At 44.6% G+C, this 16,327-nt stretch overlaps 1 protein-coding gene across 1 annotated transcript in view; it reads left to right on the top strand.

Annotated features, from left to right (window-relative positions):
* The first annotated feature begins 1,242 nt into the window (after nt 1–1,242).
* The window catches only part of LOC146009365 (C-type lectin domain family 2 member A-like), a 48,878-nt gene continuing 33,793 nt past the window's right edge, over nt 1,243–16,327 (top strand). The window contains exons 1-2 of the mRNA XM_083149665.1: nt 1,243–1,375; nt 15,395–15,442. Coding sequence (XP_083005791.1) covers nt 1,357–1,375; nt 15,395–15,442 — 67 coding nt within the window. The 5' untranslated portion in view covers nt 1,243–1,356. The remainder of the gene's footprint in view (nt 1,376–15,394; nt 15,443–16,327) is intronic.

The raw sequence follows: 16,327 nt of genomic DNA, 5'->3' as shown, positions 1-16,327 counted from the left end.
ATGTATTTACTATGATTTCCAGCTTTTCCTAATACACTTTACATAGTTTCCAGCTTTTTCACTGCATTTGCTATGATTTCCGGCTTTTCTAATACACTGTACATGGTTTCTGTCTTTTTCAATGCATTTACCGTACTATGATTTCCGGCTTTTTCACTGCATTTACTATAATTTCCGGCTTTTACCCTCTTCCCTTGGAGATAATGGAGGCTCCTGTTACTATTTCCTTCCAATCTACTAGTTTCTATCTTATACTTCTCTGCTAAATATTCTGACTTTCTCTTAGAAATATTGTCTGCGTCTAAATGTATTTTTCACCCATCGTTACTGCTCTGCTAAATTTTTCTTTCTTTATATATGGATAGGGATGTCTCTTCAATGTGTATTCAGTCTTTTCTTCTCTGCTAAATTTTCCTGCTCTAAAATTAGAACTTTGTGTCTATTCGTATTTTCACCACCTATGCTTCTCTGCTAAATATATCCTCCTTATATACCTCATTTTAATATATTCCCCACTTTTCTTTCCTGCTAAACATATCCCACTTTTTATGCATTGTGATTCACGGCCGTCCGGCACAGACTGTCACCGAGTTTCTATTAATTATACCCAGTGATCGCTATTCATATTTGGTCCTGCTCGGCCGTGCAGCATATTGTGGTTGTTCCAGCTTAATCCTGTGTATAGCGCTATTACAGCATACTAATGTTTTGGTGTGTACACACGTTAGATGTGCCTTAAGATCCTATCCACGATCTGATCAGATAGGATCGTGGATAGGATCTTAAGGCACATCCGATTTGCATCCAATCTTGACTATATAGTGCAGATCTGCACTATATAGACAAGGCAGCCAAGACTTTCTGGCTTCCGATACGTGAACGCGCATCGGGATCAGATCAACATCGGATGCATTGATCCGATGCCGATCGGAAAGGAAATTGGACCGTGTGTACACAGCATTAGATGGAAGGACACATGTATCTACGTAGCTGTCCTGTTCACACAGGTTACTACCCTGGTGATGGTAGCACAGCAGGACTCACAAGAGTGTGACGTCATCCTTTGCGAAGACCAGCCGGGAGTCCCGCTCGCTCCCGGGAAATATGATCTACAAGGAAGCAGCTGCATTGTCTCATATGACTGGTGCCACTGTCACGTGATGTATACCATAAAAGAGTCAGGATATGCTGAATCGAAATTAAGTAGAAGTCACCGACCACTCCCATTACTGTAGTTACGCTGCTTTCATCTCCACACAGCACACATTCCACACTGCAGACTCACAGCAGAGGTCCTGCTCTGCAGCAGCACTGACTCTGCTGACTATTCCAGTGCAGGAGGGGGAGGAAAACATAATGCCCACTGCAGAAACAGGTCAGTATTACCATACCCTCCAACTGTACCTTTCTGACAGGTACAGTACTGTTTTTTTATTGCCTGAACCTTTTTGGGGGGTCATACAGGTTGGGTGCAATCGCACAAGACTGTGGGTTAAGGTATAAGAGTTTGTATTAATGATGGCATTGATCAGTGCAGTACTTATACATTGTAACACATTTCAGGGCTCTGCCTGCTCCGTGTTACAATCTGGCTCTCTGCCAGTACAAAGGTAGACTGTCTTATCTAAATGTGCTTTATGTACCCAGGGGAATCTCTGCAACGTGCATGCAGCCTGCTGCCCAGTGCTCTGCTTGGTATAAGGCACACACAGTACTAGCCGATCTGGCTCTTGATTAGTGCAGAATTACATATTGCAATATCTTATCTGTGTGTAACTTATACTATAACCGCATATACTTACGTGGGGACAGAACTACACTGGCTGTAACAGGAGGACATCAGCAGAGAATTTATATCTGCTGTAGGTACCTGACCACACACCAGACAGTTTGTCTCCCACTGGTCTACCACACTATGGGCCTTATTCTAGTTCACTCTTTCTGACAAAATCCTTCTTAGATGGACAAAACCATGTGCACTGCAGGGGGGCAGATGTAAAATGTGCAGGGAGAATTAGATTTGGGTGAGTTATTTTGTTTCTGTGCAGGGTAAATACTGGCTGATTTGTTTTTACACTGCAATATAGATCTCACTTTGAAGTAAAACCCCACCCAAATCTAATTCTCTCTGCACAAGTTACATCTGCCCCACCTGCAGTGCACATGGTTTTGTCCATCTAAGAAAGATTTTGTCACAAAGAGTGAACTAGAATAAGGCCCTATCTCTGCTTGTAAGCAAGCTTCATGCAATAAGAGGGAATAAAAATATATTATAATTACCCCATACTCAATTCATATTGTGTGAGACCAAATTATTTACAACCCATCCTCAGGTTTGAGGACATTTATAGTATAACAAAGCCTATGCAGTGTAACCAATCTGGGGATTGATACATTGGATACAATTTGTACTTATTGTTGCCAATCGTTACTTTAATAATTATAGCACAAACATTGTGGAGCTTTATTAGCCGATATAATAAAATTGTGTTTGCACAAGGGAATCCCATAAATTCCCAGATTGAGAAATAATGGAGCCTGTCTGATTCTGATACTGTACACTTACAGTTTGAAACACACATAACACGCCCGCACGTGTTATGTTTTAACACACTTTATTTGTCTTGTGTCCAGGGCCGGTGCTAGGGGGTTCGGCGCCCTCCTGCAAACTATAAATTTGCGCCCACCCAAACTTTACAAAGGGACAGCGCACACCAAAAGAAAAACGTGTGATCTCACAAGCAAGGGGAATGGCCACACAATAGTAGTCCCACTCCAAATTACACCACATAGTAGCACAATTTTGGTGTCATGAGTTAAAAAAAAAGAGAGAGTTTGCACTGTAGGCGCACGCAAAATGTAGGAGCGTGGCTTCATGAGGAAGCGGTGTGGTCACATAAAAGTACCAATTACACCGTAATCCCCATAACACATTATGCTTCACACCTCAATGCCCATTACACATTATACCACACACAGTAATGCAAATGATACATTATGCCACACATCATGATGCCCATTACACATTATACCACACACAGTAATGCAAATTATACATTATGCCACACATCATGATGCCCTTTACACAATATGCAGCACACTATAATGCCCATTACACATTATGCCACACACCCTAATTCCCCTTACAAAATATGCCATGCACCATAATGCCCATATGATATTGACACACATAATGCCCCGAGAACTCCTGCATATGACCACATTTGAAGGGCTGCTTATTCATAACGCCCACACAAGTTGCCAAAAGTAGTTGCTCTGCTTATACATTGATAAAGCGGATATTTATCTGATAAGCTTAGATATGATAAATAACCCAAACCAAATTTATTTACTTTATTACCTTTAAATATAACGGCAACGCTGAAATGATTGCACACCCACACAACCTTATTATAAAAGGTATGACAATGCTTTACTTAAAGAATAGCTTCATTACAGGTATTTGCAAATGCAGACTAACACAAGAAACATACAATTGATTAGCTAATACTTAAACAGTAATTATAAATCAAATCAAAATGGACACCTTTCAAGGACAGTGATCAGCCATGATTAAACCTCCTTCATAATTACCTCCAGCCCCCCCGTGCCTGCTGGTTCTTCCTCAACTGCCTTTCTTCCTCCTTCTATCACTCTGATATTTAAACCTTTATCACATTAATTAATTAATTACTCATAAGCATTGAGTCTTATTGGCAAGCTCTGCTTTCAATCATGATGTCATAATTAACCCAACACCCAACTTCAGTGGCCTTGTGGGTCTACGCATGTGTGGCCTTGTTTCCATATTATTCAGTTTGTGGAGTCTAGGTGTCTGTCCTTGTTCTATTATACTGTCAACATCACATTCTTAAGCTTCTAAAACCAAAAACAATTCTTATAAGAAATCACTTTTACAGCACTGTTCTGAATGATCAGCCATTTTGTAATATTATTATGCAAGTCATGGTTCAACAAAATGGCTGCTGCTCTTAACATACAGTATTATAACTGTTTAGCGCAAAGGGAAGGCCTCATACGCAGTGAATAGTACAGTGTGCAACAAGCTAAAGTCATCTGCAGCAATAATAGCAGCAGTCAGAAAAACAGAACATAATAAAAGCATAGATTTATTGATTCGTTGATTTTCTGTATTATCAACATAGTGCTCACACCAGTTGCCGATATTAGCAGCACTGTGTAACCATATGACCACACCAGTTGCCGACATTAGTAGTGCTGCCTATACACGTGCCCACACCAGTTGCCAACATTAGTAGTGCTGCCTATAGACGTGCCCACACCAATTGCTGACATTAGTAGCGTTGTCTACACACATGCTCACAGCAGTTGCCGACATTAGTAGCGCTGTCTACACACATGCTCACAGCAGTTGCCAACATTAGTAGTGCTGCCTACACACATGTCCACACCAGTTGCCGACATTAGTAGTGCTGCCTATAGATGTGCCCACATCAGTTGCCGACATTAGTAGCGCTGTCTACACACATGCTCACAGCACTTGCCGACATTAGTAGTGCCTATAGACGTGCTCACACCAGTTGCCGACATACTCTCCTGGCAGCTGCTCATCCTCTCCTGTGTCTTCAGTCTTCTTGCTCCCTCATAGCTCCGCCCCTTCGGTTCTGTGTAGCCCTGCCCCCTCTGGCCGATTAGCCCCGCCCCTTTTCGCACATACTACTGCTGCGTGCTGAGCACTGCTGACCTCTGACCTGGCCTGATCTGATGTTTAGGTAGGAGCCTGGAGCGGAGGGAGCTCTGTGCCTCGGATCTGCTTCCTGTCCTGTCATTAAGTGTGACAGGCGCAGCAGTAGCAGCCGGCAGCCACAGAGACAGACAGCAGGGGATGCACAGCAGGGACAGCGCCTCTCCTGCCCGGCGCCTACATGCTTTGCATCCTCTGCTGAGCGGGTAGCGCCGGCCCTGCTTGTGTCTGTCTATTTGTGTTTTTTTTTTTTTTAATTTCGCTTGCTTCTAAATATAAATTAATAAAGGTTAAATTTTATGTATAAAATTTCTTCTTTTGGTGCACCACACCAGGACAAATCCTTGCTTTCCCTGTTTTCCTTTTTTGGGGTCTCCAACTGCCCATTGTAAGTATAGGAAAGGGGGCATGGCTTTACTTGTGGTCACGCCCCCTTTCCTATACTTACAATGAACTAGGAGTAGGGGATTTGTTGCACAAGACTGGAAGGCTAAATGTAATATGAGATGGGTTGGCCCCCTACTATATTGATTATATGGGTGTATTCATAGGTATTAGAGGTGTGCTACCATGGACAAAAGGGTTAATGCTAGATTACTAAGAAAGAGAATGGTTTGTCATTGGGTGGTGCACCAGTTACAAGAAAAAAGTCATAAAATATACCTTTTTAATTGCACTGTATTCACTTGTGTTTATGTTACATGTTGTTTGTCATATTTCGCAGCTTTTAAATTTATAATTAATAAAAGGTATATTTTATTACTTTTTTCTTGTAACTGGTGCACCACCGAATGACAAACCATTCTCTTTCTTAGTAATCTATACTTACAATGGGCAGTTGGAGACCCTACAGATTTTGGCTCCTGGAGCACGAACTCCAAGCAGTGGCCTTCAGTGAGGTCAGTGGCTGGCAGGGCTGCAACTAGAAATTGTGTGGCCCGTACTGATTTCTAGGCCAGGCCCCGCTTACCGGACGGCTCTGCTGACGGCCAGCAATGCAGGGCCACCCCCCCCCCCACACATACATACATATCTCCATTTACTTTAGTACACCTGCCTCTACATGTACTGTGGCACTGTGCAGCTCTGTTATTCTCATTCAAGAGATACATGTAGGCTGTTGTTTTTTCAGATCAATGGTTCCAGGGGACTTTTACCTCAGACTTTGGTGTTGTATAGTGCAGATCGATAAGCTATTTCATTACAACAGGTGTAGTTTGCAATAAGCTATTTCAGACATAACAGTGACATTTCCTGTAAACAGAGGGATATCAGATAGCTCTCTATTGACTCACGGCAGCAATAACAGAGTCCATGGCTTATATTTACAAAGCAACGCCCTTACATAGCCTTTCTTTGTTGGCAGTTCTGGCAAAGTAATCCCACTTTCACACTGCCAAAACGTTTAAAGAACCGGTATTGTTAAATGGGGCTTTAAAATGTGTCTAGCCTGAAACCCCTTTCCCACTGCATGTTGTAAACAGTATATTACCGTTTTCGTACCATTCACATTAAACCCGTTTCGAAAGGTAATAAAACTGTAATTCACAAGTAATATACTACTAGGTGATTCATCGCGCCCTACGGGCGCTCTTCACACCGTCGTAAGGGGCTGCGCCCCCTTAATTTGTGAACATTTGCATATGAGAAAGATGGTTAGAATTGTATGAAAGATGCCTGTATTGCAACTTGAGTTATAGGTGAAATGTGTTAAATAGAGAGCATATGATGTGGAAGGGGGTGTGTATTGTTTTGTTTAATTAAAAAGCGGTTACAGAGTAAGATGTACATTGATAGTGTGGATGTTACAGTGACATTTGTGGGTGTGGGGGGGGCTGTGTGTGCATGTTGTTTAGGTGTGTGTGTGCAATAGTATAGTAGGGTGTTTCTGAGTCAGCGGCTCCCCACTGGCGGAGGTCACGACACAGGAAAACAGGAGGCTGGGTAGTGATAGGGGTGTGTGGGCATAAGGGGGACTAAAGAGGAGGGTGGGAGATACTGTGCAGCTTCTGCCAGTGGGTGAGGGTCCAGCGTGGCAGTACAGGATGGTGGCCCTTAGTCAGTGTCTCCTCCTACTGGGTGGGAGTTTGGGTGCATGAGAGCAGGAGGCTGGGCTATGAGGCATGATAGGGGCATGTGGGCAAAACAGCGTCAGCGACTCCCCAGTGGTGGAAGTTACGGTTCAGGAGAGCAGGAAGCTGGGTAGTGATAGGGGTGTGTGAGTATACGGGGTACTAAAGAGGGGCTTAGGGGTGCCGTGAATTGCGAGAGGGGCGCGGGGTGCTGTGAATCAAGGGAGGGGGGGCGCAGGTGTCGGCGAATCGCGGGAGATGGCGGGGGTCCGCAAAGCGTGGGAGGGGGCGTGAATTGCGCGAGGGGGGGTTGCGAATCGAGGGAGGGGGGGTGTGCGGGGGGTCCGTGAATTGCGGGAGGGGGGGCACGGGGCGCGATGAATCACCTAGTTGGTTATATATTCTTGTAGAAGGATGGTAGGATGTTGCTGTCATTCAGAATGCATTTACATAAACAGTAATAGTAGCAGTAAAAGGTCTGACTTAAAACACCTACAGTAAAACAGAACAGGTGTTATATATTATACAAAGAATTGGTTGATGATGTGTAGGTTGACGTGCACATAGTTCATAGTTATCACTGGAAAAAAATTGCTACAAGAAAAAATCAACACAGAAAGTTCAACACATGTAAATGTTGACATAAGTGTGGCACTTCATCGGTGTCCATGTCGACACATGAGAATGAATATGAAAACATTCCATAAAAGAAAAATAAATCTTCAAAAACTCATGTCAACCTTTTTCATTGTCGACCATAGCCGTGCCAGTGTTTTGCATGTGCCATTTAATCCTGGGGTTGCCGTGAATCACGCGTGGGGGTGGGGGGGAGGTGAGAAGTGTCCGTGAACCACGGGAGGAGGGGTCGTGGGTGGATGCCGTGAATTGCGGAAGGCGGGGGTCGCGGGGGGGTGGGTGCCGCAAATTGTGGGAGGGGGGCGCGGGGGGTTGCAGTGAATCGCGGGAGGGTGGGTCACGGGGGCGGGGGGTTGCCGCAATGACAGGAGGGGGGGTCAGGGGTGGGGAATCGCGGTAGGGGGGGTCGTGGGGGGCACCGTGAACCACGGGAGGGGTGGCCTGGGGGGTTGGCGCGAATCGTGGGAGGGGGGGTCGCTGGGTGCCGCGAATCGCAGGAGGGGGGGTGTCACGGGGTGGGGCCGCAAATTGCGGGGGGTGTGCTGCAAATCACGGGAGGGGGGTCGCGGTGGGTGCCGCGAATCGCCACAAGAAAAAATCAACACAGAAAGTTCAACACATGTAAATGTTGACATAAGTGTGGCACTTCATCGGTGTCCATGTCGACACATGAGAATGAATATGAAAACATTCAAAAAAAATAAATCTTCAAAAACTCATGTCAACCTTTTTCATTGTCGACCATAACCGTGCCAGTGTTTTGCATGTGCCATTTAATCCTGGGGTTGCCGTGAATCGCGCGCGGGGGTGGGGGGAGGAGGTGAGGGGTGTCCGTGAATCACGGGAGGAGGGGACGTGGGTGGACGCCGTGAATTGCGGGAGGGGGGGTCGCGGGGGGGTGTGGGTGCCGCGAATTGTGGGAGGGGGGGCGCGGGGGGTTGCAGTGAATTGCGGGAGGGTGGGTCGCCGGGGCGGGGGGTTGCTGCAATGACAGGAGGGGGGGTCAGGGGTGGGGAATCGCGGTTGGGGGGTCGTGGGGGGCACCGTTAACCGCAGGAGGGGGGGCCCGGGGGGTTGGCGTGAATCGTGGGAGGGGGGTCGCGGGGTGCCGCGAATTGCAGGAGGGGGGTGTCATGAGGTGGGGTCGCGAATCGCAGGAGTCACCGGGGGTGCCGCGAATTGCGGGGGGTGTGCTGCAAATCGCGGGAGGGGGGTCGCGGGGGTGCCGCGAATCGCCACAAGAAAAAATCAACACAGAAAGGTCAACACATGTAAATGTTGACATAATTGTGGCACTTCATTGGTGTCCATGTCGACACATGAGAATGAATATGAAAACATTGAAAAAGTGAAAAATAAATCTTGTCAACCTTTTTCATTGTCGACCATAGCCATGTCAGTGTTTTGCATGTGCCATTTAATCGTGGGGATGCCGTGAATGGGGGGGGGGGAGGGAGGGAGGTGCATACCTCCCAACATGACCCTCTCCAGGAGGGACACATTGCTCTGTTTCTGGACCTTCTTCTTAATTTATGGATTACCATCACCTGTGCTTAAACACCTTTCTTATCAATTACCCTGTTTAAAACAGGTGATGACAATCATAAATTAAGCTGGAAGTCCACAACCCAGCGTTACAGCTCCAGACACACTTTGAGTGACAGATGTAGCCAAATATATAAGAGATGTGTCCATAGGGTTCTACTCAATGAGGAGTTAATTAGTGTTCGCACAACCTAGTAGATTAGTAGGTCCCTGTTTCAAAACAGGGTGAGGAGGCCCCAAAATAACTTTTTCTTATCAGAGTCGGGGGTGCTGTTCCCTACAGCATGGGTATATACATATTACAGGCAAAGAAGGAAAGGACTGTTTGCGGGAACGCACTGAAAGTATTTATTTAAAATGTAACTTATTAGTTTTATTCTAATATTCCCTATATCAGAATAGGGGAACTTACATAAACAGCTGAAATTTTTGAAGAAGTTAAAATCACATACAATACATACACAGATACATATAGTGTGTTCGAAGAAAGAAATGATTGTGTTTTAAAATTTACACAGATGTCTGTCCCAAAGAAATGTCCATTTTATGTGGCCCTGAAGGAAAAATGAATTTTGCTATTGGTGTTGTTCCACAAAAAAGGAGACTCTGGTGTTACAACCTGTTGCCACGGTATTGCAGTTTATAATATAATGCTGCTTAGCCTCTTGACACAGGGTAAAGTGATCAGAGGATGTTACAAAGTATAATAGTTACTTGTGGGCTTTAAGATCTCTATTTATCAGATATATGATCTATTGACGCCCTCTTCTGGTCAGTCTGAGTATATCAACTTGACCACAATTATATAGTGATTTGTATAGGGCGTAATTTAATTCTCTAATAAAGAAGATATATTGTATCTAGTAGAGCCCTTCTCCTAATCTGATTGCACTGTGCTGCTGGAGTGTGCTGTTACATATATAATGCACCACTCATTGTCAGAGTCTGATTCCTAAATTCTAACAAAACATTTTGAGCAAAACATTTTTTCTACTTCCTATAATCTGGGCTAATGGACATCTTAAGGACAGACAGAGTGCCAACGCAGCGCAGACGTTTCACTGTTTAACAGCTTTGTCAAGGCCAACCAGATAGCCTCATTTGGACCCTATTTACCAGTGTTAGTGGACCAATGAAAACGTAGTATGGTGGTCACATGTCTTTATCAGCCTATCACAGGCATTACTGTATTAATTAGCTATATTGCACCCTTCTGTGTGGGTACTGCGGCACCCTCATGTGACCGGCGCCCTGCGTCACGTGACCGGCACCCACTATCCATGTTGTTGCCGTACTTCCTATAATGACGTCCATGTTATGGTCACATGGGCGATGATGCTCAATATCACATGGCCCTCACGGCCAATTAGCGGATCCTGATGTCCTGGACCCGGAAGTCAGTGGTATAATTACTCTATGCCCCTAACCCCGGCATCTGTATATATCATATGGGAGCATTTATTTTTATGACATAAAGTACACAACACACACAGTGTTAACCATTACACCATCTGTGCTGCATATGAAGAGTGCCCTAGAAAATAATTGGACCAATTAGGGTATGCCATGTAATATGTGACCTGGTATCATGTGACCAATTATCACTTATCTAGTATCTAAGTCGCACTGGTGACAACATGCTCATATACTTTGATAAAGCCGTTTGATACAGCGGAACGCGTCAGTGTATCTTTTACTTAACGCAAAATACCGGGTTACATTAAATCTTTAATTCCAAGCCTCGGACCCATCTGAACCCATACCTCCAGGGCCGCTGACAGGGGGATGCTGTGGCTACAGCCGTCCCGGGCCCCGGCCTCTTGAAGGGCCCTGGCAGCTGATTTTGCCCACCGTAACCACCCGACTGCCTCTGCTGTGCTGTCTGCTTCTTCATTTTAATTGGCGGCCAACTAAAATGCTGCACCGGCTTTTGAGCCAATCAGAGCTTGTGTACCATTAGCCAATCAGAGCTGCTGTATGTACACAAGCTCTGATTGGCTCACCAGCTGGTGCTGCATTTTAATTGGCCGCCGGTATCCTGCAGGGGTCCAGACTTTTAAATCCGTCCCGGGCCCCAAAATTCCTAGTGGCAGCCCTGCATACCTCCCAACTTTTTAAAAGTAAGAATAGGGGCGCAAGGGCCCAAAAAGGGCCGCACCCTGTTTTAAGCCACTGCACCGCTGAATGCGCACAGCGTCTATTCTGTCAGATTGAGGGGGGACTCCCAACTGCCCCCCTCCCCCGCAGTGGGACACTGACGGCCGTGGGAGGGACACGGGAACGTCCCCAAAAACTGGCATGTTCCTGCGTTTAGCGGGACAGTTGGGAGGTATGTGAACCAGTCCCAATGCCAGATTATACCTCTCCACCAGCACAAGAGCTTTGCATTGGAACCTAACAACACCATCTGTCCTCCATCGGTGGACTGGACCCCTTTTACAGAACCAGGTCAACTGCATCGGTCAAGGAGGCAAACATCAGAGCGGGACTGTGCTACATTTAAGGTGGATGGTAAATATGTACTAACTTTATCCTATCACCAAAAACTTTACCAAGGGCAAAAAAGGAATGCATAGGAACCAAGCACTAACCAGGAATTGTACTGAACGTTTTTTTAGTCTAGTGCACTAGCAAATCTTTAAAAAATATCCCTCTAAATACATATATTATTGGGACATTTATTTTACTTTGTTTTATTATTATTGTCTATTTCTCATAACTGGTCACTGACCTTTTTAATAAATTTTCTGTTTACATCAGTAAAATCAGTCCAATTGGTCTATAAGTGTCCAAAAATTTGAGCGATGCTATCCATTTATTGTCCATTTTTGAAAACTTTGGCTCTGTTTATTCTAAAACTAGCTGACCCGCCCGGCGTTGCCCGGGAAAACCTTGGGGTTTCTTTATTTCCAAAATTGCTGAAAAATGTCATCTTACAGTATGCTGTGACAAAGACCTAAGATTGTAATTTTTTATAGATTCCACCATAATGTTAGAATGTGTTTGCATTGATACTCAATGATGGCAATGAAATCAGGTGTGGTGTTGTTGTTTGAAACATAACGCTCCTGAGTTGAAAAATTGTATGTGTTGATGAATTCCACATCCACTCCTGAGATTTAGCAGCTACTGAATGACCTATCCTCCAACATCTGAGGGTCAGAAATCGGTACAAAATCAGAAAGGGACATGTCCACGCCTCAATTTCTATACTTTCAATGGTACAGTTTCTAGGGTGTGTAATTACAGGCGCTGAGTGCGTGGGGTCCGGGGTGGGCGTTACTTACCGCGCCATAATTAATTAAAAATTCACTGCTCCCTGCCACTCCCCTCACCGAACCTGCCTGCAGCAGTCTCTGAGGTCTGGGGATCTGTAAAGCACATGCACCGAGCATCTCTACCAAACAGTGGGGCAGCCCCTGAGTGTGGGAGCAGGTCCACGGGCCTGGCCACATGATGTCATGATGCGACGCAAATTTTCTGCACCACTGTAATGCACCACTGGGAATGGGTGCGATGGGCCATATTCTTCCCTACACCCTCCGGGCCAATCCACTGATCCAGCCATCACAATCATCAATGGGTGCATTGATAAGGTTTGGAGTTTAAGAAGTTGAAGAATAAGACTGAGAAAAAGAATTGCCATATTACAAAGTGTACAATTTACTCAATAAATCGTGAAAAAAATGTAAGTGTACATAGAAGTACAATCAAGAAATGAAAGTAGGATTAAAAAATAAGTTCTGATTCAAACTGATATTTGTTTGGATGGGGTGGGTTGTGAAACAAATCTATAGGTGAGGGTATGGATATTGTGGGCATAATTGGTGTTTGTTACACCTACAGGGGGCCCTCAATTGATGGGATTTTCACTACAGTGTCATGGTCACAGTGTCACCATAGGGGGATTCCCAATTGGGGTCCAGGTGGTCTTTTAGGGACCCTTTACAATCCTGTCGGTCTCTTCTCCTTGAGCTTACAGTCTCCCTTAATGATAGTCAATCACTGAGGGAGACCGTAGGCTCCAGGAGAAGAGACCAACGGGATTGTAAAGGGGTCCCTAAAAGACCACCTAAACCCCAATTGTAAATCCCCCTACGGTGACACTGTAGTGAGAATTTCTCATTAACTGGGGACCCCCTGTATGTGTACCAAACACCAATTATGCCCACAACATCCATACCCTCTCCACCTATAGATTTGTTTCGCAACCCACCGCCATCCAAACAATTATCAGTTTGAATCAGAATTTATTTTTTAATCCTACTTTCATTTCTTGATTGTACTGTACTTCTATGTACACATATTTTTTTCACGATTTATTGAGTAAATTGTACACTATAACGTGACAAATCTTCATCTCCGTCTTATTCTTCAACTTCTTACACTCATAACATTCAAACAAATGCATGTAGCGCTCATGCCCATCGACCAAACATTATCTATTAACCAAAAGAGTCTGAGAAACCCTTAAGGCAGAGCAGTGCCTGCTATCCAACTGACTAACAGGGTGAGTGCAGTGTACCCACTTTGTATTGATCAATGGGTGCATTGGCCAGGACAAAGATTTCTCAGTGCAACTGGCCGGGGAGCGCAGTGACAGGCTGGAGGACTGGAGAGACGGATATGGGGAACAAAGTAGAAACGGTACATTAGGTACAGTTTTTATTTGCCGGTACAGACGGTTAAATAAACGGCAAATTATTTTTTGTGTTCTGTGTGTTTGTGTGTGTTGTACTGTTTTTGTGTGTGTGTGTGTGTGTTGTAGTGTATGTGGTTGTGTGTGTTGTATTGTATGTATCTGTCCAATGCGTAAGTGTGTGCTACGTTTATACAGTATGTGTGTGTTGTGTCTTTGTGTATCTGTGCAATGTTTAAGTGTGTGGTTTGTGTGTGTCATACTGTTTTTTGGGTGTGTGTGGTGAAAGTGGGTGTGTGTTGTGCTGTTAGAGGTATGTTATGTGTGTGTGTTGTGTGTATCTGGCCTATGTGTAAGTGCGTAAGGTGTGCTATGTATAAATCTGTGTGTGTAGTGTGCTGTGTGTATCTGTGCAATGTTTAAGTGTGTGTGTTTTGTGTATTGTACTGTTTTTGGGTGTGTGTTGTAGTGAATGTGGGTGTGTGTTGTACTGTGAGTGTTGTGTGTATCTGCCGAATGTGTAAGTTTGTGATGTGTGCTACGTATATATGTGTGTGTAGTGTGCTTTGCGTATCCTGGCAATGTTTAAGTGTGTGTGTTTGTTGTACTGTTTTTGGGTGTGTGTTGTAGTGTGTATGGATTTGTATTGTACTGCATGTGGTGTGGTGTGTATCTGTCCAATGTGTAAGTGTGTGAGGTGCTCTACGTATAAATGTGTGTGTTGTGTGCGTATGTGGTGTACTGTGTGTGTGTGTTTGTGTTGTGTGGTCTATGTATATCCTCAATTATTTCCTAATTGGTTAAAGCCTTCACCATAATGTTAGAATGTGTCATTCATACTCAATGACAACAATGAAATCAGGTGTGGAGTTGTTCCTTCGCAAACGGTTTCCCAGATCATCGATCTTTTCCCCAGAACATCAATGAAGGAAAATTACAACTTGGTGTTTTTTAAGTTTCTAAGTGAAATTTCCCAAAAATGGCTTCGAGGTGCACACCACCGGGTCCAGAGGTATCTTGTTGCTGAATTTGGTGTCTCTGAGTGCCACGGTGTGTCCGCAATGCGACGGACACGCACACACACACGTACACAAACTCTTCAACTTATTATATAGACAAGGCAAAAACACAACCCTTGGCAATACATCTTTATAATTCTGCTTACACAGAACTGATACCTTTTGGCATATAATTGTTTGTTTGAACCTGCACGAGACTTTAATTGAGGATGCTGAAACAATTGTGTTTCGAATATTTCGAATATTTTCATTGTATTACTGGGCTAGTGTGGATGTATTGCAAACTTATTATGTTTTATATTAATTTATGACTAAAAACACACAAGACTGTGCTGGAGTCCAACCTCTGTAACTGCCACTGGCAGGGAAGTCCAGGAACAGAGCATTTTGTACCTAATGTAATGGGTCGTGTTGGAGGGTATGAATCTGCAAGACAGGTGGTAGAACAGGTCACACATTCACGTATAATGAGCTGTGCCTGATACAGACAGGAAGGCGGCCGATATAGTCCCCAGGTGGACGATATAGTGTGTACACACTTAATGATGTCAGTCACAGATACTGCTCAGTGACATCAAAAAGTTGCCCGCTAATTGTTAACAATATTTAGTGTACTCAATAGATGATATTGTGAACGATATCACTCAGAAGCCCCTTTCTGAGCAGTGTTGTCCATAATATCACTCAGTGTGTATGAGGCTTATCTCTGTCCATGGTGCATTTCTCATACTTACATGTCATTTTTCTTTCTTTGCAGATTCCACAGCGTCCCTAACAGGGAAATTTATCATCAAGCCTCCGCCAGGTAATAATGTAATTATATACAGATGGAGCCGGGCTCATTCAGGCTGAGGCTGGCGATTGAATCGCCAGCCTCAGCCATCTGACACCGGAAGGGGGCACAACTCGCCGCTGGTCCCCGTCGGTCGCCACCGCCTCTCCACACCAGGAAATAAAATGATTGGGGAGAGGAAAAATTGCACTGGAGCAGCCAAGTAAGAGGTTGAGAGGGAAATAGGGTAACACCAGACCTCTTAAATGGTAAACGCAGAAAAATTTACACTGGCACCATGTTAAAATGGATACATAGATGATGGTGATAAAGTCGGGGGTTCCCCCCTTTCAATTTACTCACAGGAGTACAGTAGGTATAATGCAGGCACATCAGTCCTCAGAAATCCCATTCTGGGCAATAACGATCACAGGTGTCAGCTACAGTATGATAAAGGAATCACTTTATTAGTGGTAGTTTAAAATAAGTTAAAAAAAGGTGATTGGTTACTCATGTTTAGGATTTCAAGAGTCCAGTTACAAAGCTGGAATAAGAAAAACAGGGCCCTGTTTCCCTGAATACTCTGTCGTCCTGGTGATGAGGACCTCCACTCCTGCCGGGTCAGTGAGCACCAACGCGTTTCGATCTATGGATCTTTGTCAAGGTGTAGATAACTGCAAGGCATGACAGGGTTTAAATACCCTTCTAATAATTGAGTTGTTCCAGGTGTGCATCGTTAAGCAATATGTATAAGTTATAATGTCCCCTTTGGTGTTGAGTAGCGGATCTGAGTATGCTGGTTCCCGGGCGGTGCTTCGGTCTGTGACTTCCGGTGTCACGGCCATCTTTTTCCGCCAGATGTGACAAGTCACCGCTGTTCTTCTGTTTCCGCCGGATCTTTTGCTCTCTGATCGGTCC

Source organism: Crinia signifera, chromosome 6 (assembly GCF_055691185.1).
Source record: "Crinia signifera chromosome 6, ASM5569118v1, whole genome shotgun sequence".
Lineage (NCBI taxonomy): Eukaryota > Metazoa > Chordata > Amphibia > Anura > Myobatrachidae > Crinia > Crinia signifera.
Note: the sequence above shows the minus strand (reverse complement) of the source record. Positions and strands in the feature narration are given on the sequence as shown.